General features: G+C 30.2%; 1 protein-coding gene across 1 annotated transcript; it reads right to left on the bottom strand.

Moving 5' to 3' along the window:
- Positions 1–3,350: 3,350 nt before the first annotated feature.
- On the bottom strand, positions 3,351–5,828 carry LOC132947522 (uncharacterized). The gene has a single exon (XM_061017829.1). It carries the CDS (start codon positions 5,826–5,828, stop codon positions 3,351–3,353), a length of 2,478 nt encoding a protein of 825 aa, XP_060873812.1.
- Between the last annotated feature and the right edge of the window lie 18,431 nt (positions 5,829–24,259).

The raw sequence follows: 24,259 nt of genomic DNA, 5'->3' as shown, positions 1-24,259 counted from the left end.
ATATTTTATTACAGTACACATAATATCAACTCGTTCGATACATTATGTCCAGTGGCGTGCCCAGGGAGGAGGGGGGGAGGAGTTTATGGGGTAATCCTTTCTACTGATTGTGTTAATAACCATAGATATATTAAAGTAAATCGAGTAGGTAATAATATATATATATTATAATACTTACTTATAGTAATTTATTAATCGAAAATAATATCATGGATGATGATATTAATAATATTATCATTAAATTCGCTTGTTTCGCCATACACATATATAGCATAGGTATATATCGTTTTACCTAGGTACAACTGTACACTAATGTAAAACTAATGAAACAACAATAATATACATTTATCTGGACTATAGAAAAAATGCCTAACAAGTTGTTTTACAGATAAAATAAATCAATGTTTAATAATTAATCTGAAATGTGTGTTAAAAGTAAACAAGAGGTGTCATGATATTATAAGAATATAAAAATGAATACTCGCAATGTATGTTTATTATAAGTAATATTATAACTGTAATAGGAAGATACGAGAGATTTACTTTAATACCATTGCAACAATGTAATTTAAAAACTCTTAAAAAAAAAATGTACCTATATCTTATGATTGAGATAAATTTAATGTAAATGTACATAATTTAAATTAATATAACTTATTCATAAGACAATAATAACTAATAGGTAAGTAAATACTTTCAATAATACAAAAACAAAAACATGTTACAATATCCTGGTATAATTGAAGCGTTTATAATTTGTATTCAATGAAAACATTTTCATTACGAAACTTATGTAGGTACCATGTATATAATATATTATGGTAGTATGGTACTACTACCTTAACCATATTTCCCGGTTAACTAAATATCTAGTTATATACTATTATATATTATATATTAAATTCAGTCTTGTTAAGAATACTTTTCAAATGTATTCAGAATACGTATATTATACTATTAAATACAAATATTCGAATACTTAACAAGACTGATATTAATATAATATATTATACTCAGTCACTCAGACTTTGTCAACATTTAAAATTCTCATTGTGATTCGATTGGAAAATCTCTTCAAAACGTTTATTTCTCAGAATAATATACTCCGTTATTGTGTACATAATTTATTAATCTAAAATTTAATAATCACAGGAGGTTGAAAACTCAGATTGATGATATATTTTGGTGTTTTATTAGCGTTGAGACAATATTTTCACCCCGTATAATGTATGTGCGCTTTTATAAATACGTGACTATACTATATTATTATTATTATAATCATTATTATTATTATGATTATTTTTATTTTTATATTATTATTATTATTATATACCAGTCCCGTCGAGTTTATCGCATAAAATATAAAAGAACCATAGTGGCTCGGTATGGTGCGGTGTGTACATTCAGTTACGAAACCCGTTCTGAGTGTACGCACTCGTCGGTATCACTAGCACCCGGATGGGTGACCACCCGGGATTTTTAGTGACAAATCCTTGCCAAACACGTATTGAAAACCTACAGTACCCTCCTCCACAGTACCCAAGGCTAATGACCTTAGTTATCGAAGCCTTAACCCCAAAACAAAATAAATAAATAAAAGAACCATAACACAAAATCAATAATTATTCATAATAATATTTAGTTATAAAAATACATCAGTTTCTTTTTTCTCCCTTTTTGTTTTACCACATGATAGTGTTAAGCAATAATATCTAGATAAAAACGTCCGTATCATTATCTCATCTAGATAAATAAGAAAATATATAAATAATTATCATATAATATGAAATATAATATACCCATCTAAAAAAATAAAATAATATAATATCTCGTTAAATCATATCAAATTGTTTTAAAATTATTTATAATTGTATATTTTAATTTATTATTGCTTTTAGTTTTATTTTTTTTGGTGTATTGTTGCACTGTTTCTGACAATACACGTGAGTATGGATTTTTATTTATGTTAATTCTGTTTCTGTAAATAATATAATATAGTATGTATTATTGTCATTTACCTGTTTGCAATGGTGGATCCAGGGCTTAATGTTGGGAGGGGGGACAAATGCCCCCCTTTGCCCCCCTCTGGATCCGCCACTGCGTGTTTGCACATTGTACACGAACCCTCAACTACACGAACGCTCCCAGCGTTATGCGTACCTGTACGTACCCTTTTTAAATAGAAGATATATGTTACTCTAATTGTTTTCATATAAAGTTTTGATTTAGATAATTATTTTCTAAGTTTTCTACACGTGTTACTGATGTTTATTGACAATCAATAAAATAAAGGTGGGCAAGTATTTGTCGCTCTGCTGTACAGTAGGTTACAAGAGGGTCACTGTAATGGATGGTGTTAAATTTGAATTCAATGATATTTATATTGTATCGTTGTATAAGAAAAACGATTCTGAGCGAAGACAGTCAGTCAGCCTATGATATATTGATATTACCACAGAATATATGAAATTTATGAAATTAATATTTCGTATATTCTGTGATATTACTAAGTATATATTTTGATGATATTATTGTGAATAAAGTAATTAATAATTTATATATTACCTATTTACGTGGAACCTTGTTTTGAATTACCAATCATTAGCTATAAAAGCTGAACATTTTATAAATTTTTAACTAGAAAATAGTTGTCAAAATTTGAACTTTAAATACTTATAAAAACAAATTGTGCCCATATATTTTTAAATTGCTATTGTAACAATATACCAGGAGCCTTATTTTTGATTATAATATAATCATAAACTTCTATTTAATATGCTGTCCATTGTTACGAAGACTTACCTGCTGTTAAATCCAGAAGGACTGTAAGAACTAAAAAGTCTAGAACGAAGATTCAAACTCCGCTTCTAAATTCTGGACATTTTCAGAATCGGATTATGAATTATGATTAAATATATGATTATAAATTATGACTAATATTGCGCATCAGTTGTTACATCATCCGATGTATAGCATATTATTAAAGGATTTGTTAACTATGCATCATTATGAATATTGTACAGTTTATAATAAGCATTCATACATATGCGTAGCCCATGTGTATGTGATTTAATTTTATCGTTTCTATTTCACAGAGAAAAAAAACATTTTGGTTAATCTTTATATTATAATATTTTGGCCGGGTTTTTATGAAAATATCCCACTGTGCACCGCAACTGCACATAATCCTTCAAAACAGCAAAATATTTAGATTTGTATATTCTAATTTTCTTTGGTCATAAATATCTAGTATTATTTTCCAAATTTACAAATCATAGATTTTATTTAAACAATAAATGGCCGTAATGGGTAAAATTTCCTCAGCCAAATCGACTGAGATTAGGTGGCGATCAACGCCAAATCTTAAGTTTCGGCCGGTCACCAGCGATATGCAGAGACCGGAATCGTCGGAAATTCGTGATTCCCAGTGGGCTGTGTATATCTACCACGAATATTACCACGCGTCCAAATTTAGCTAGTGATGCTCCAGAGTTGCAGATTTTGGATACGACGCAAAACACGGATGGAGAGTCTGTAACCGTGGTCAAACACAAACGTTCACGTCGTTCGTTTTGGCGTTGGACGAAGAAATTCGTCAGGCGGTTGTTTTGCTGTTGTGGTTCTATTGACATGATGGACATGATGATCGTTGATTGTATTACATTGTTCATCAGTTTCTTGACGGACAATCGTGTACCATTACACAATTTAGGAGGATTTAGATTCCGCAACATAATTATGATCGATCCCACTTTTACCTGCAAATTATGCGGTGGAGTTCCGGGCACATCAAGCGAGTTCAAAAATTCTGTCGGATAGTTGACCGCTTCGTTTTCGTCTGTCGTGCTGTCAACGGATTTGTATGAACGCAGTTCTCCAGCAATTTTACTCTGAATTGTAAAATTCAAGCTATCGACGTCCTTATTCCTCGCTGCTAGTATTGCCCGTTCACTCATCCAATCAAGATTGTTATAATTGACATCAATGTTTAGGAACACTTTTGTAATGAGTTCTTCCTTCGACGATGTGAACTCACAAAAATTTGCCGGAAACGATATTAATCCAGTCAAAACATCAATCGGAATGTGTCCATTACCAAGCGCCAGAAGTTGTCTCAAGAATTCAGCAGCCGATGGGTCGTTTTGCAACGCAACTCTCATGTTCGTGGTCAATTTCAACTTCTTTACATGCCGCCACAAAAACGACGATTTCAGGCATGCATTAATTTCATCGGCAGCAGTAGATTTCGGAATGACGGGAAGTGTTTGACGAAAATCTCCGGAGAGCAATATCATTGCCCCACCAAATCGTCTCGAATTACCTCGTAAATCTTTCATCGTTCGGTCAACTGCCTCCAAAGCTAGTTTATGTGCCATCGTGCATTCATCCCAAATAATGATTTTGCATTCTCGCATCAATTTCGCTTTCGCTGAATTCTTGGTCGCTGTGCATGTAGCCTTGTCAACCATGAGAAGATTCATTGGCAGCTTCAAAGCTGAATGTGCAGTTCGACCGCCTTCCAACAATGTGGCAGCAATGCCAGAGGATGCAACAGCCAACGCAATTTGTGATCTTGACCGAATGGTTGCCAGAATCAACGAAATGACGAACGTTTTGCCTGTCCCTCCAGGAGCATCGAGAAAGTAAATGCCTCCCGTTCCATCATCAACAACCTTCATCAGCGAATCGTATACATTCTTCTGCTCGGAATTCAACAGCGGCACATTTTTTCGGACTCTTTCAGCCTGCTCATCTAGATCATAGTTTTTCTCCCGCTGTAATTCAAGATTGAATGCAGCGTGCCTCGAACGATTTGGCGCTGGCATTCCCAAAGTTGACAACAGACTGCCGCACATGAGCACGCACATGTCTTCGATCACAACTAATGCTTCGTTCCGCATCTCGTCGTTACTTTCAATATCAAAATTAAAATCTGTCGTTCGAACTCTGTGCAAAATGTCATCAACCATCTCGTCCTTGTATTTCTCCCACAATGCATTCGGGTTCGATGGATGACATGTGGCTATGATGATCGCAAACAACGTACGAATTTGATTTGCTGGCCTAGAAACGGTTGCATCGGCGAGTGTTAAGTCCCAATGTGAATCGTTTTCGAGCAAATTCAAGCATTGGCAAGCTTCCCGAAAAGTTGTGCACAGTACACCATCGACAGTACGCAGGGAATTGAAGGATGTCGGGCCCCTAACGTTCACCAAAAGTAAGCGAAGATGGAAGCATTCGTCTTGGCATGGATGAACTGTGTATATTCGTCCGAGGGAATCAGTCGAATAGACATCTGCGAAGCCAGCAACAGCATCACCTTTCTTCCTGCGTTGAAACTTCTTTGATGCAGCATTCCATGTATAATAGCGTGGCATTTCCGAATATAGTAAAGTCCTCGCGAACGGATCGCTTTCGCATGTCGAAAAAAAATTTGTCAATGTCGTCGCTGGTGGTCGTTCTGCTCTTGGCGCTGCGTTCGCTTCCGTAAAGTATACACGCTGGCCGTTCTCTAAGTGAACTGCCAAATGTACGACAGTCGGGTGACGTTCATGAATTGTAAATGAAAACAGCCGCCAAATTGCCTCATTACAACTCACGTAACGTCCAAGTTGAAATTTCATCACCTCATCGTTTGCATTTGGATTAGCAATGCCAAACACAGCCATGTCACTCCCTTTGTTCACATATTTGCAAACATATTTGATAGATTTTATGGAGTTGCAATACTCAACATTGCAGTGATTTGAGAACGTTTTCGACAAAAGTGGACAATATGGAACGATCCAGCGATTATCGACGACGACATCTTTTCCCTTGACTTTCATTATGATTGATCTGCCGTTGTCATCTGGAGAACGACGCCGATACAATGGATATCCATCGATTCCACTGATTGTGTCAGCCACAAACGGACGCGGAAAACGCTTACTGCAGTTCCGTTTTGCATGCACGGTGACCCAGGATTATGAGTTCCGCAAGGGCCATGTATCATGTTCGTGGTCACAACAGAATGCAGCTCATGATCTGTTTCTGGATCTGGTATTTAGGCAGAAATGATCGAATCAATATGATCTGGTCGGACCTTGTCAAACATCCAAAGCAGAATGTGCGCATGTGGTAAACCACGCTTCTGTCATTCAACCGAGTACATCCATCAACGGATTGCGCCAAAGACCTTCTGCTTAACGATGTAATTCATGAGTACTACCATTTATTTTAGTATATTCGCTAGGAAATGTTTTGATTGGATTGTATTTCCATAGAGAAACGAATACAATGGCTCTAGTGGTTGAGCTAAAACTGGTAATTTAACCTTGCCACCGGCGCAGCATAAGCCGGCGGTTTCCAATCTAAACTTCAATGCCTTGCCATGCTGGCATACGATATATAATGAGCCGATATCATCACACAAATGATCTTTGTAAGCGAATGCGAAATCGTATTCGAAAGCAGCGCGATTCAAGGCTACATCTGAACTTCTTCTTCTTATATTAACATGTTGTCGAATTTGAGGCGGCGTTTGTGCAGCGCTGGCCTGTGTATTATGAGCACGTCTAAATTCATTAATGTTTCTTGCATTACGTGTACGCCGTCCAATGTTTGTTCTTCTCATAGGAGGGATGATTCAAGCATAAAAATTCTCTCCAAAAAACAATAGTCGTTTTTGATTGAAAAAGTTCATAGATAACATAAAACGATAATGTTTCAAAATAAAATGAATAATGTGCCAGCTATTATATTTGTTTACTCTAGAGTTATGAGTGTCTAAAATAAAAAATGTATATCAACCAGAATATAAAAAAATATTATTTTTTTTCGATTTTTATCGATATTAATCGATTTCAAGCCCAGCTATAATCGATATTTGTATTATTATTTATATTATATATTATTATTATTATTTTTATATTATTTATATTTTTTTCTGCTAGATGGCGCCACCGGTGTAACTCAGTTTTTTTCTCTAAATCTCTAACTCACATCAGTTAGGTCCATAATTTATGCTATAAACCCGCTCCCCGACATTCTCTATCATTTAAAAAAAATTTTAGCAAAATCGGCCCAGCCGTTCTCAACTGATGCAATTTCGAATTTTTTGTCTCCATTTTTATATATATAGATAACATTTTTGTGATTTTAACGTATTTTGTCGAAATTCGAAATTAAATGTTTGTAAAAAAAAATTATGCCAGTATTTTTAATATTTTTCATCTGATATTGTAACAATATATCAGGAGCCTTGTAAAAAGTTTCGAGCTTTTTAAAGAAAATTTTATTAACATTCATAATAAAAAAAAACTAAAAAATTGGAAACTGAAAATGTCTATTAACAGTTCAAAACAAATCAAAATATTTTGAAAATGTTAACGTGTATACATAATGTTAATATAAACAACCAGTGAAAATTTCATTTTTCTACGGTAATTTTTTTTAAAATTACACCAAAAACCAAAATCGATTTTGTCGAAAACCGTGAAAATCGAAGCATTATTTCAACAACTTATCGTGTACACAAATAACAAAAATAAAACACACATCATTGTAAAATCAATACATTCATCGCTCCGCTCAGAATCTAAAATTGCTTATAGAAAGGAGCACACAATAAAAAAAAAATTCTTTACATTATTATCAAATATTAAACTATTGGAATCTCAGAACTATTAAAAATGATTTGGTCAAAATTCAATGTAAACAAATATATTTAAGAAGATATTAGGGTATTTAGAAGAGCCTGATGACGTCATTGTACCGGGTTCTATAATTTTCCATATCACATGTGTAAAAGTTACTCATTTTACACAATGATTTACCACCTTAAAAATTGTATTTTTGACGCTCATTTACGTACAAATGTTGATTTTTTGTGTTAAATACGATAGAAGTTAGAAGTATCAGAATAAATGTTCTTAGTTATCAAAAATACTAAAAAATATGGTGGCCAGTTGTGCCATGTCGTATTGCAAGAACGGAGAAGTACAGTTGCAGTTACAGAGGCGTGCGTAACAAAAAATGTATAAGATTTAAATATTTCAAAAAAACTGAACACTTATTATGATGAAATCTGGTTATATCAACGTCTTCGGTGCATAAAAACTCATCACATACGTACAACAATAATATACTTTAAAAATAAGTAAATTATTACGTGAAGCGAGTAACTTTTATACGTATAAGCCGGCCCAATGACGTCACTCGTCTTTTTTAAATTCCTTACAACTTATTGAATAATGCGACCATTTTTCTTAGAACTGAACATTCTTTCAAATTGAAAATAACTCTTTTGTGCTCTTATATAATATATTAATATAATATAATAAAATGAAATAACACAATAACTAAGAAATACGCAAGCCTATTTGTTTTTGTGTGTATTTTAAAACAAAATACCGTAAATACCTATCAAATTAAAAAAATAAAACGTATATAATATGTATTTTTTAAAATACGTACATTTTTTGAATATACTATAGATTTTTTCATAAATTTATTTGAATTATCAACACTCAAATACATTTTAAAGTGTAGAGTACCTAAGTGGCTAAGTACAATACAGTGAGCGACATCTGTCGGTGTCAATTCCATAGCTTATAAATAAAAACATTATACATCAGTAATGCATTTCTGTTATTAATAAAATGGTAAAAAAAACAGTAATAAATTCTAAACTTAAGTAATCAAACAAAAAATTAACATTAGCTTAGATACCGTAAATAAAATATCTAGATACAGATAAATATAAAAAATTGAATTTGATTTAGAAAAGATAGAACCCTATATATTAAAATTATTTCTAATGAAATAATAGAATATTTTTTAGGATAATACTATACAAAATGCGTTTTATAATTTGAAAAGCAATAATGAACTAATCAAAATGAGAGATAGATAATTACCGAGATTTAATTATGTAGGTTAAATAAAGATGAAGTAGCTTTTATTTATAGATACTTCTCAACAAAGGGGTAAGCTTCACTATAACTTGTTTTTATCCTATAAATGGTTTTAACCTATTGATAATAGTGTATATGATCTCATATTTACTTTCACTACGTTTCCTTGTGTGTTTCCTATACCCAAATTGATTATGTTACTTGCAAAGCATTTGCAAGTGTAGTGTTTGAATTTATATTGGTTTTCATCAGAAACTGGTGAATATAATCTCTTCAGCTCTCTGAATTCTTATAATTAAATTGCGCTCTTTGGACCTATACTGTTAAATATGACTCGATCATATGGGACTCTATTAGACAGCTGTTGCGATTCAACTAAATGTATATTATATTTTAACAAAATAAAGGGTTCAGTGAACATTTTTGAAATTCATGACATATGTTATGGGACAAAAAATGTATTTTACAATATATCAATTGACATAATAATATTATTGTATTCGACTTGTCGCTTTTTACAGCGTAATAAAAATATGGTATAATATTATAAATTATACAATTTTATTATGTAAATGTATTTAAGGCTTAGGCAAAACAAATATTTTGACACTGCATTAAGGATGGTACATCGCTGTTGTATTTTCAATCTCCCGGGCATCTTAAAAGTATAATAATATGAATTAATATTAGATACATGTTGTTAAAAGAAAGTAAAATATTATTACATATTTCAATAATACAAATATAATCACACGGCGTTACGGATAGGCATTTTAGGTACACCAGTCAACTTTTCATTGTGTTTTATGTTTTTTGTAATTCAACATAATATATGTGTAAAGTATTATAACAAGTATTAAAATTACAATTTTTTTCTTATAAATATTATTCACCATTCAAAATTTTTTTTTTTATTATAACTTAAAATAATTTACAATGTATAATTATTATATTATTTATAATTATTTAATTTACCCCTTTAAGCAGAGCTTATAGTGGGGTAAATGATTTGTGTTAATATACAATATAACCTAAACATAATAATTTACAATATTTAAGATACTTATAATCTATTATGATACACAGTTTTATTTTCCTAATTTAAACTATTCCTTAAAAATACGACTGAGGATTTTTATGTTACTGTTTCACATACTTTCGTGAGTTAATGCTGTTATATCATTGTAGGGGGGTATCATTTCACAAATAAATTATTCCATGAAATATTCATCATATTTTTTCTAATGTACTGCAATGGTAAGATGATGATCATAAGCCGAGTTAAGGAAAAGTTTTCTGAGTAAATCACTGTAATTTTAGATCCGTTTTCCGGTATTTAATAATTACATGTGGTTTATAAAAATACTTCAAAGTACGATAGTATAACAGTGAGTTGGTGTCTAAATAACTGTGTGCAATTATTTTAGATAACCAAGACTTAAATAGTATTGGCAATGGTTTTTTTACTTAATTCTGCAAATAACTAGTTTAAATTACAAATTACATTGATATAACTGTTTTATTAAAAGCGAATACCGTATGCCCGCAAAAACCTACATTATTCAGTATCCCATACATATTTTCATATACCTATACATAGTTTCATGTCCTGCAAACAAAATTCAAAAATATGTATAGGGTACTGAGTAATATGGCTAAATTAATTATACCCTGTTTTCGCGAACACACGCGGTATAGTGCGAACCCATTCGTTGTTTTTAATTCTGTGGTCTATAATTACGTCAAAATATTAAAGTAAAAGATTTTTCAGAAAAATACTCTAAGAATATACGAGTATTGTATACTTGATTTTAATTATAAGTCTCTGTACAGGCGTCCGAGAAAGCTGCGACCGCATCAGTTCGGCACGGAACTATATCCATTCACAAACAAGAAATAAATAAAAAAAAAACCCTGAGACGTCTACCGCCCCGCTACGAATAAGGGATGACCTCCCGTCCGTTAACCGGCAACGTGGTTGTTGGTTCGGATTGACGTCTAAAATAATATATTGATCGTCTTTGCGCTGTCCCGACGAAGATCTATAAATCGAGACACCGAACGCCACCTTTTACTCGCATCGGGTTATTTTTAAACATATACATTTGACATTTTCGAATAAAACCTATACGTCATATATATACTCACGCCCGTATCGTGAAACAACTTTATCAAAACACGTGAATTAATACACAAATGCGTCAAGTTCCGTGCCCTGGATTTACTGCGGATATCGTACATCGAACCCGCGTGTTATTTTATGTAGATAATTTATTATACATTGTATACTGTACAGCGTGTGTGTGATCTGCATCCTACCCCGTGTCTGATTGTAAATATACAGTGTGATCCGATAAGCATCCTCATCCCAATATTATATTTTCCTTTAGTGATGAATTTATTAAAATTCTGATTTTTTGAACTTTTAAGTATACTTAAATGAAATATTTTCGATTATTATTACCATTTATAAGAAGTATCATCTGCAGGTGTATCAAACTTATTATTTTCAAATGAGAACTAACCATTTTACTTTAAATTTTTAAGCAGATGACTTTTTGAAAATTTTGATGCCCGTAAATTAAAATTTGAACGAGTAGTTTTTAACATATTACCTATATTGTATACGGTAAGGTAATAGTTCTCAAAAATGGTTTTACAAAAATATAAAATATGCGTAATATTAGTTCTAGTATTTACTATAGGTTCTCGGACAATATTTACAAGTTACAAAATCACGTATTAACATTTACAGGAAAAAAAGGATAATATCCAATACTCATTTGGAAAAATTAATTTGGCCACTCCTTAATTGATATTATACAAAATCTAAGTTTTTGAAAATAAGGTAATTAAATATAATTAAATAACTTCAAAATTAGATTGAAAAAAATGGGGTTTAGCATGGCTGGTGAATCACCCTGTAGAATTAAAACGAAATAGTATACAACTACTGTATCGAGTGAAATATCGTTATACGGAAACTACCTACGACAACGGAAAACCAACCTACCTATAATTTGTTAGCGAGTTTGTGATTCGGTGTCATCAGTGTAAACGACGTGGCCAGCTACATGTAGAGTGGATTTTGGTGTATTTACTTTTTGGAAATTTTAACCCGGAGCTCAACACATTTTTTACCATCTCCGACAATGTCAATACGCCAATAGGTATACATTTTAACGTTTCGATAGTTGCAACTTACGGTTTTAATTTTAGAGTATACCTAATGTATAAACTATTATAATAGAGTGTCTTAAAAATAAAATTGTATCACCAGTAGTTATAAACTAACAATAACAACCTGTATGTATCATTTATGATAATATATTAATATGTTCGAAAATTAAACAAACTGCTTTTATCGAGGCATTATAAATTTATATAATATTATTGTGTGAATGAAAAAAATCTTTTTCACGTGTGATGCGCAATACTGCAATTAATTACATGTTTTTATTTTATTTTTTGTCATATTAAATATATTTTTATTTCAAATCTTACTTTTTGAAATTCTATAAACATACCCAATGTTATGTACTTAATCAAAATAACGCACAGAATTATTTATCTCACAAAACTACTATGTAGTACCTATATATTTTATTTATAAAAAAAACAATAAAAGTTTATAGATTTTTCAACATTCAGTATAAACTTAAATTATTTAAACACTATAAATAGGTACAATCATGCACTCGAGCTAGTAGTAGAAATATCTATCATCTACCAATCCATACCTATATCTACCAATCCATTATTCTTGGAAGTAGATATCGTTAGTCATTTGACACGAATTGACAAGAAAATGATTAATGGGTACGTGTACATAAAACTGACTATTAATTAGATTAAAAGTATTTTAGATTAAGTCTATAAAATAATCACCTATGCTACAGAATCTGTACAACGTAAACAATGTATAAGGTATAATTATACTTTTTTCTCTGTCCAATTTTTTACCATTTATATGATAAATTATGTACAAGTGTAATATTGTGGTTGTTCGTCGAACTTTTAACCACAGTTCTATTCCAACGTAATATTGTTTGATACAAATAATAAACAACTATCACTTATACTTGGTAACTGAACCCGTAAAAAAATGTTAATACACATCATACATGTAAGCATTTATATTATATTATACTAACGCGTATTATATTCGATATATAAATAAACCATTTTCATATTGTCGTTTCAAAAATCTTTCAACTTTTAGCACATAGCTCAAAACATTATAGAAACTCAAAAGTAAAAGCGATTTTTCTGGCGATCGTTGTTTTAGTTTTGCTCTCATTTTCCATTCCTAAAAATAAAAATAATACTGACATACTGGCTTGCTATCGTGGGTTTTTTGGCAAGGTGCTAAATTTTTCTGGTTATCTACATAATATTATAATATGGCCTAGGACTGCTCTGCAAAATGTCTCAATGTTTACTCGTGTATTATAATTAAACAAGACACAAACGATATTATTAGCAATCGAATTCAATAATGGAAAAATTATTTGAGAACTACAGGGTCGTAGCTTATCTAGTCTATTTTCGACTGCAAACCTTTAAAATAAATAATTATAGTATCGACAATATTAAAATGTTAAACAGTATATTATAACAGTTAACAAATAGAGTAAAAACACTTTAAAAACACAGTCACATTCAAAATGTAAAAATATTAAACAATAATAACAATACATTACAGCCTACGGATTGTATGTATTTTGTGTTGGTTTTAAAATCACTTTAATCTAAACCTATATTATGTTATGTGCATGGCCATTTGCCATACACGTCATATAACTATGAAACCCATATTAATCGATAGAGCATTTTAAATAGGCATACACGTTTCGCGAACAAAGATCACTGTAACTATTCTAATTATTACAAATGTTGACATTTGAGATTTTATTTAATTTTTAATATTATAATATAATTGATTGGCTACATCTATGTACCGAATATAATCGGGAGAACGGAACGTTTGACGCGGAATACTCAAAATTCCGATTGGTCACCCAACCGTCCGGGATCTATATATATATTGTATACATATTATTATAGGTTGTAACGTTTGATGTAAATGTGTTTAAGTAATGAGAACAAATAACCGATATTACACTTATTATACTTATAATATTATAGTTGTACATAATAGTATGACTACTAACTATCATCTCTAGTAGAATTCCAATTTAAGCAACCAACGTTACCAAAGGGGCTATTTCTCACAATATCATTCCTGTCCGAAACAGTACACCTATACGTACATCTTGTCCGATACGGATTACGGTCGAAAACTAAATAGGAAACTATTAACATAACTATATATGTATATGTTTAACATGGAGTGATTGTAAATCCTACCAATATAATAATATGTTAACTGTACTGGATTTATTGATAACGAAATATGGAGGGTAGCTGGTGTGCAAATTCTACAGACATATCCATTGTTATCGCAAAATGTTGTGTCCCCTCGATAGCTTTATCTGGGTATTACAGTATAGATATAGGTAATTATTAATTAAATGAAAATATTTACAATTTCGCATAAAATGTGTATTTTTACTTTACCAATTTTAAGAATAAAAATCATATTGACATTAAAATCAATTTAAACACACACACACATTCTGGAAGATAATAATAGAATCATCTCCTATCATGGTATTCTCTGGCATCTCCCGGCTAATGCTAAAATACTAAATGATTCTTATTATACGTACCACATAACTATACAATTTATTTGGCTCCGTCAGTTTTTATATTTAAAAAATAAATTGGTATTTGACAGTATTTGTATTCATAATGCACTCATAATGTTGCCTATTTCAATTGTTTTTTAAGACAACCTATAATTTTAATTGATTAGAAAATTATTCTGTTTAAAATTATTTAATTTAATTTATTATGAAAGTTTCATCACTGCAGTGTGGCTTCTTTCCTCAAATTATTTAAATCATGTTCCATTGTTTTCTTAACCCACATAATATACTTATTTTGTTACGATATAGATTGTATGTAGAAAATAGTAAAAAGCCGTAAGATACGATATTTTTCAATAATACAATCTTCTATCTACAAACTATAAAAAAAAGTCGTTTTTTAAATCCAAAAATCCTACTAGTGTTATAATGATAGTATGCTATTAAAAGAATCGATTTGTATAGAATATATTCAAATGTAACGAATTCTATAGAATTTACATATTTTATTTACTGCCTGTTTTTGAATCCCATTTTACTGGTAGATTTTATATACTTATAAACTTGTTTTTCGATACACCCGGTTAGAGTATATACCGTTTACCATGCTAAAACATGTCCAAATTATAAATCAGTGGAATTTACGCACGTGCCGGACATTGACGGATATTGGAGTGACTTACGAGGGCTTATCCACTCAAATCATTCCAAAGTCCTTCGAATAAACGTTTGACAAATATTATTATTTTATAGCATGAGATATCGGGACGGCTCGTTGTTACTTAAAAATTAATAAAAAATTAACTTTTTTTTGTCTATTTTCGTTGTCAATAACTTTTATTTTTAGCTGACTCGTCTAGTCTTATCAACTTAAAAAAAAAAATTTCATTCTATTTTATAAGTATTCAATAAAAATATAAAAAGTAACACATTTTTGTTTTTTTGCTCTTATAAAAATACCTATTATGTTTGTAATAACGATGTTTTATTTTTGTAGCTATCTGGTATATGTATTTTTTTTATTGCACAATACCTACATAACTTAGTATCTACGATGAAACGAACAAAAAATTTAAATATTGACAAGTGGATATGAAAATTGTTTTTTAATTAATAAAAAATAAACTAATAGAACCTTTATTTAAAAAAAACTTACAACACCCCACCCAACATCCTCTAATATTGGACTAAATCTCCGTATGGTGACGTTTGCAGATATTCCATGAATGATGATAAGCGACAAAAATGTATGACGCTTGACGAACAAAGATAACTCATCGAGTATTTGTACAGTTTTCGGATCCATGTTTAAACGAATATTATTCACATATAGTTTGTATAGGTAAATCTATATATAGGTTTTCACTTTTCGCTATAGCTACACATTAAACATGCTTTTTAGACAACTACACAACAATAATTATACATAATATATTATTATGTGTTGTCGTGTTGAAATTATATTTATTGTCATACCTTGTTTGAGTGACACAAGCAAACATTCACTTAAAACAAAATAATAATTGATTTATGACAATTTGGTCGGTTTCCATTGGCGAAATCATTTCTCTAATGACACACATTTATGTTATAAGCCAGCAGCAACCATATGGTATGAAATAAACTATTCAACATAGTATAGGTATACTATATGCCGTATGTCCGTCTGTACCTACAATGTGATGTCCGTTTATTTTGGGCTCTGTGGAATAGAGATTAAATAATTGGCCGCATTGGCAACACAATAATAACCGTTTGATTGGCATAATTTTTCACTCTGAATTATATATTATACAAAACTGTATAATGTCATAATCACGACTCGCATAAGCCATTGATTGATGATGATAACAATAATAATATTGTGTTCGAATTCATGCTTTTCAAAAATATTGTTTCCTAAGTCAACGATTAATCCTTTAAAGTGTATAAAAAATGTATGATATTATTAGGAATTTAGAAAATTGCGGACGTCGTCCAGGAGTATATATTTTTAACACATTGCGTCCTCGTCCCTATGCACATTTTAAGTGTTTCACTATTTTTTGTTTCACATATCGACACATATAGTATTAATTATAATGTTTGTTAGTTTTAAATCACATTTTAGTCGCTTATAATATTGTTTTAATTATGAGATTAAAATTAAATATTATATTATATTATATTATTTACCTATAACATTGTACAGCTAATTGCTAAATGAACTATAATAATGATATTATCAGCTGTGCGCATTAATAATCGCGTGCTGGTTATAGTAAAATATAATGAACAGGAAAATCTCGCGGGAATCGCCGCAATATTATTAACATTTTAATTTGCCGTTAAAATGTGTATTCTTGTGTAAATAATGGTTCTACATGAACAATGTCCAATTCTACTAATTATTTTGTATGTTACGGTTACCTATGTACAAAAAATCATTACAATATTTTTTATATCATTACTGTTTAATGTATAAATATCAAAACGTATACAGTTTGACGAATAAACGCTACAATATGTCCATAACATTGACACATTGTGATAATATGGCATTAATAATCACCACTGATCACCTGGTATACCACGTTTAGAGCCCGTATAGGCTTCTGCCTTAACATAGGAGAGGGGTCCGCTTCTCTAAGCAAATCTGAAATACCCTTGGCCAGAAAGAGAGACAATCCGTATTTATTAATATATGTACCTGTCAATGAGAAAGATTTTTAAGGTTTATACAATTATAACTAACACATGTATAATAATGAATAATATAGTTTATGCATAATTTGTACACACAACCTCTATAGTCATAACTTATTAGACACATGACATTAGACAATTGTTCACACTATGGTCTAAGTTCATCTGGTATTGGATATAAACGATATTTATCAATTTTATTATTTTAATAAAACGACAGAAACTCGATGTGTTCATAATATTTTATAATATTCTTATTATACAGTGTCCCGCGAGGATTTACCTATTGCGATATATCCTGAGATAATAAACATATCATAAATCTGTTTTTTTATTAGACTTGCAGATACAAAGACTACACATATTTTATTTTATTTTTTAGTAAAAATGTTAAAAATAATTTTTTTATTTTTGAAACAGTTAAAGATAACCATTTTATGGAGTTTATTTTTATGAAAATTTCGACTTTTCAACATTTTGTTTTCCTTAATATCATGATTTTTAATAATTTTTTTTAGTTTATAGGTGAAACGGCAAAAACCCAGTCCCGCTCTACGGCTAATGGATATCCTCAAGGGACACCCTGTATGCCTTATAAATATTATTATATATTATATAATATAAGAAAGCATTTTTATTTTCCGTAACATTGATTGTTTTGAGATTAAAGAATAATCTATAATATAATATAGTGCATTTGTCATTTGTGGCATATTTGTGATATTTGATGAAAATGCGTTTTAAAATAAAACATTTCAACTTCAACAAAAACCAAAGATTTAAGTTTTTGAAAACCATAGACGTGCCTTGAGTGGGCTTGATGAACATTTTTTAGTTTAAAGTCTAATCCACAATATTAATACTATATTAGTTAACTATAACTATATTTTTATTCAATACTTAAAATTAGAAAAATAATTGCATTGTTTTATAATTATTTTTAAATATTATTCTTGTTTTTTTTTTCAATAAACAACCAAACACGCATTGTGTTTATTTCGTAGTATAGCTCTAATCATAAAAATGATTATTGAGTATTTTTTTAATAGCTAACGGTGACATATTTACATATAAAAACACTAACAAATTGTAGTCTTAAAATATTATAATAACATCGAATTGTCTTTACGCCTGTTTTTAATGAGATAAAAACATCATGTATAATTAGAATATTTCGAGAATATAATTCCGGCCTCTCCTTGTAATCTTATTCCATGCGAACAAATTTAATTTATGTGATCAGAGAATTTTACTTAGGGAAAAAAACTCAAATTGACCTGTATATTCACTATTCAGACAGATTCCTAGTTGTTAATGTGATGACGATTGGTAGATAAGGTAATGTTCATAATAGGTCAACAGTCAATAGTATACTCTATAATACCTATTACGTATGACTGATCCTGAGGTTTTTCAAATCGAATATAATATAAAAATTCATAAATAAATGTAGGTACCTCGTAATACAGTGAATCATAATCTGACTTTTAATGTAGGTATATAAAAAGATAACATAATCACATCATACTCACAATGTCAACATTATAATATTAATATGATGTTTATTGTTGGTGATAAATCATAATTAGATTAACATATTTTTTTATACATGTACATACTTAATAATATGTATATTATTATAATTACTTATATAATATATTAATATGTATATAATTATGTATAAGTATCACCGTTCAACTTCTTTTTGACATCATTGCATTACTAATATAGACGTTAAATGACCATTACATTGTGATGTTTAATACAATTACAATATTTTTAAATATAATAATATACTAAAACAGCTGTCGGTTACTTTTAACACATAAAAATGAGCTTAATTAGTCGCATAATATATTTATTGTTTTTATTTAACTTATACATAGTATAAATTAATAAAACATTATCTTATTTACATTAGTGGCTACAGTGATAATACAAACATCAACGAAAAATTGTAAACACATATTTAACATTAAATTCATGAACAAGTTAATAAATAATTTAAAACTAACTTAAAATTATTGTATAATTATTAAAACTAATAAAACAACTATTATAATTGCTGATGTACTTCAAAATATTAATTTAGAGTTTATTATTTTTAACATTTTATTATTTTTATTTTTTTAATTCAATATACCTACCTAGGTAATTTTCACAAAAAAATTAGGTAATTTGACTTAAATTTTAAATTTAATTTAAGTACATAATATCATAATATGTATTGTAATTTGTTATTTTAATAAATACAACTAATATACATTATAATAATATAGTAAAACATTCAATCATTATTTCATGAACTTACAAAACAAAAAAACCATGGTATTTTGTATAAAATAAAATATAATAATAATTTAATATTTTATATTTTGGTAACGTAACACAACAATGAATAAATCATACACGTTATTTTGAATGCTAAATAAAATATTGTAATACCCTTTATCATGAGTATTTTTTACTATTTGTAATTTGTATACACACATATTACATGAATTATGAATAAATATATTACTTATTATATAACTACTATATTTTCATTGAACATTTTGAAATGAACTTTGTATAAAAGTTTAAACATCAATAGATCTGTCTATTAAATTAGTATGAAATTATTAATTATACTGTCCATCTTTGTATAATATCGTTCACATAGTAGGTATAGGTATTATTCTCGTCGATATTGAAAATTAATATTATGAAATATTATAAACATAGGTATATTATTATGTAATAAACAGCGCACTAAAGTTGTTTAAAAAACATCCTTCGTCTAAAACATTATTGTCTTTGTTATTAAATTAAATATTTCTGTTCTAAAGTACAGTTCGTATTACTTATTACATATTATATTATATTATATATAGGTAGGTATGTACTCACTACTTAGAGTATAATATAACAACACCATCTTCAGACCGTTGAAATGAAAATGAAAATTGTTATATTGAAATCCAAGTCTTTTCTCAGCCAGTGTCGCAGTATTATTCTCTATGAATCAGTCTCTTTCACTTTGCTGTCAAATCGTATTTACACTTCGGCAGCAAAGCGGAAAAAGACAAACCCACAAGAATGGTTTTGCCACCGGCGGCGATGGCGAAAATGTAGTAATATTAATAATAAAGTGTAAAAAGAAACGACTGATGACTATAATAAATAAATAATAATTAGTAAAACCAGAATCAAAAGAAAAAAATAGAAAAAATTACTCGTAATAAACTCGTCTCAACATTTGCACGTTTCCTTCTATACAGGTAGGTGTATGCAGTACCTACAAAAAAAATATTTAAAAGTTTTATTATTTAAGTTTTTTTTTAAATTCCGATATTGTTTCATGATCGGAAATCAACTAAAAGGCCAACTAGGAAACTGTTTTTTTCGTCAGAATAAAATTAAAATAAAACGATTAACAAGAGAAAAGTTTTAAACATTTTTCTCATTTATTTGTTTACTCAACACTATACAATAATATAAAAATTGTTATTATTATTATAAAATGCTCCTCCACACGTATCGCTTGTCGACGACTGCGGCGCTACACCGTCCTTAATATTATTGTGTAAAAAAAACTATTGCAGCTATCGCTTGCGTCAAATTGAGATAAATGTATTATACCATCGAAGAATGAAAAAAAAAGTTTTTAATCCTTCACGAGGCGTTTTTATGACATCATATATGTGTAAGTGGTCATAAATACTGTTCATAAATAATATTCTACTATACATATTATACTGATGAGCTGCTTTGAAGGATTGACACAGCAGGTTGGAACGCCGCCTTATCACACACACAAACACACCATAACACTCTCATAACGTTTGAATTGATGAGGGTGAGTTCCTACACAATACAATGGTATATCATACATAATATAATATAAATTCCTACACGAGTTTAAAAAATAAACATATTAGCGTCCCTATGATTAATTAAAATTAAATATAAAAATATTTATACTATTATGCAGTGTAGCTACTATATTATAGCTATATCATGGCTCTTTAAATAGGTAATATATTATTAGATTGAAGACGAAAAATACGCGTCATATTGATAATGCAACTTACGACTTTGGATAAAAGAGAATTGACTTATCTATCTACAAGTGTCTATTCTAAACAAAGGTGTATTATAATATTATAGAAAAATATCTGTTTGATCTAATTAAAAATAAATCACTCAGTACGATTTAGATTATTTATTATTTTTTATAATGAGTCACATAATATAAGATGAAACATTTTTAAGTTTTAAAAATTTAACATCTACGACAATGTATAAATATAATTATTGTATGTATACCTACATATTATAATATTGTTCACAAAAACAAACAAATTTTAACCACACCGATTGCCGTGAATGTCGTTCAGTCCAAGTGGGGAGGAAAATATTGTACTCCGTGTTTTCTATACCATAATTAATAACGTATTATTTTAATTCGAACGCTGTGCATATTTTATAGAAACCTGTCTAATTCATAAACTCGCGTACAAACTTACACGTACACTATGTATGTATTTACCTGTAACTGTCGCTCGTCTAGGAACTCGTCATCCCCGTGTTATAATATACGTAGCAATACACACGAATTATTATAGTTTTGTACGATATGACTTGCCGTTGTACCGTCGTACAGGTCTCGTACGGTGTGAGACGTATTCGCAATACCGTATAAGCCTTCGCGATCTCGCGCGCGACAATAACGTCGGGAGTTCGATCGAGAGAAGAAAATTACGAAAAGTCAAGAAATATAACGATAGTCGATACGTACGGACGTCCGGACGAGCGAGCGCGTCTCCTCTCCGTCCTGCAGCAGCGATCGACGGGACGACCGACGACGTGAGAATGCGACGGGGAAAAAAAAAAAAGCGGTCGGAAAAACTAAAATTAATACACAGAAATTTCTACGCACACGCACACACACAATATATATATATATATATATTTATTATATATGATTACTAATATACACTGCACTGACGCGCGCCCGTTCGCTATATACTTACGAATAATTTTCGTAAGCACGATGACGCACGGACGACCGCACAAACAGCCGCGTATCGTTCTGGTTTTTTATTTTTATTTATTTTGAGTTTTTTAACATTTCTATACAGTCGCGCTCTGCGTTTCGCCTCCCCGAGACGTTTTTAAACGTTTTATTTCGGTCGAACGCGGCGAGGGGGCGATTCTGGACCGACGTCAAGGTCGCGGCGAATATTGTTATAACGCACTATATACACACACGCACGCGTTTATTATACACATACATAACGCCCGCAAACGATTTCATAGGCCAAAACGAAGCGTTTTACATGGAACAGCTGCCAGTGGGGCCGTCTGTATATAATATATACAGTAATAGATATCCGAGGCATCGTATTATTCTCTATATAAAAATATAATAGATTAACACGCGTTAATTGCGTTAATTTTTATTGGACATAATATAATATTGTTATATTGTATGAATAAAACTATAAAATGTAGATTATAATATTATTACATGCGAGTCGAGATAATATTCTCCTATATAGTAGTTACGTCTTATGATCCCGCTAGACCACAAACCTTCCCACTGCAGAAGCGTATGCGTAGCTCGAGTCCCGGAAATCAAAACTACACACCCACTTCCACAACAACTGAGCCGATGTCTTGGAAAACACGAAATGCTATATAATTATTGCTTATTAGTTATTACTATACCACGTGGCGTCGGAAACAGACGAGGCAATTCCGTTTCCGTTATTCCTATAAATAGAGCCCTACAATGTTTCGATTTCGGAAAAGCTCGAGCAAGTTTCGCAATTATTCTTAAACCGCACAACACAATTCACGTCCCAATATGCCTGAGGTGGTGGCTTGAATAATATAATATGTATATCTATTAAGTAATTTTCAAAAACCTGCCCATTACCCCCAAAATCTAAGAGTACCTACTGTTAAAGTAAAATATTATTATTCATCACCTATCAGGAACGGATTTAGAGGGAACTGAGTGGGCTGCAGTTCAGGGGCCAGCACATATAAGGGGGTCCCTATACTATTGTATCATTGAACGTCTTAACGATAAATACAAAAAAATGTTTTAAATTTAAATTTATACATAATGTTATGGAACTTTATTGGGTATATATTATTTATTAGCTATTACCTATAATAATATACATTTAGCGGCCGAACTAAACTATATTATATTTATCGGTTACACCATACATTTTTGGCTGTATACTCACCGCTTATTATAGCTAGTTCAACTCTACTCTCTTAGTCTCTTCTATGTTATATTATATATATATAAGATTAAAAAACGAGCGGTGTTATCGTTTTAGGCATTATCATAATAAATTACGATGATATTCCATCAATTTATGACCGACGGACGACGAGACTTTAGAGTCAATCATTGTAGATAGTAGGCGCATACACGTATTATTAGGTAGGTACTTGTACTAGGTGTAATAATATAATATTATAGGTATGTCGTCAAGATTTTGCACCATGCGTGTCTCATTAACAATGTTTTCTGTTTCACAGTTTAATTTTTTATATATTAATAGTATTTAATACGTTATTACTTATTTAAGCTTACGCACAGCGACGAAGCAGCAGTCATCTAAATATACCACGCGGTATTAAATTTGCACGAAATATTTTCGATTGTGCGGACCATACAGAGTGATACTTTTAACACGAAACAACCTCTATCTATTTATCATTTCTATTTTTAAGGTTTTAGAAAAAAACAATTTAGACTACCTGACAAGTCTTTAATAACATTAATTACATTATACTATATCAAGAAATCTAAATTGTAACGACTTTTTAGAATGTATTAAAATTTTTCAAACCATAATAAATTTATTTATTTTATCATTATATTCTGAAACTACAGAAAACTCTGTTATGAAAATTTTGACGTATAAATAGATTTTTATTTATATCTTATAAGCATTTAAA

Source organism: Metopolophium dirhodum, chromosome 6 (assembly GCF_019925205.1).
Source record: "Metopolophium dirhodum isolate CAU chromosome 6, ASM1992520v1, whole genome shotgun sequence".
In the NCBI taxonomy this organism is placed as follows: Eukaryota; Metazoa; Arthropoda; class Insecta; order Hemiptera; family Aphididae; genus Metopolophium; species Metopolophium dirhodum.
Note: the sequence above shows the minus strand (reverse complement) of the source record. Positions and strands in the feature narration are given on the sequence as shown.

Coding starts and splice junctions, on each gene's coding strand:
- LOC132947522 (XM_061017829.1), bottom strand. CDS start 5,828: ATGAAAGTCAAGGGAAAAGATGTCGTCGTCGATAATCGCTGGATCGTT.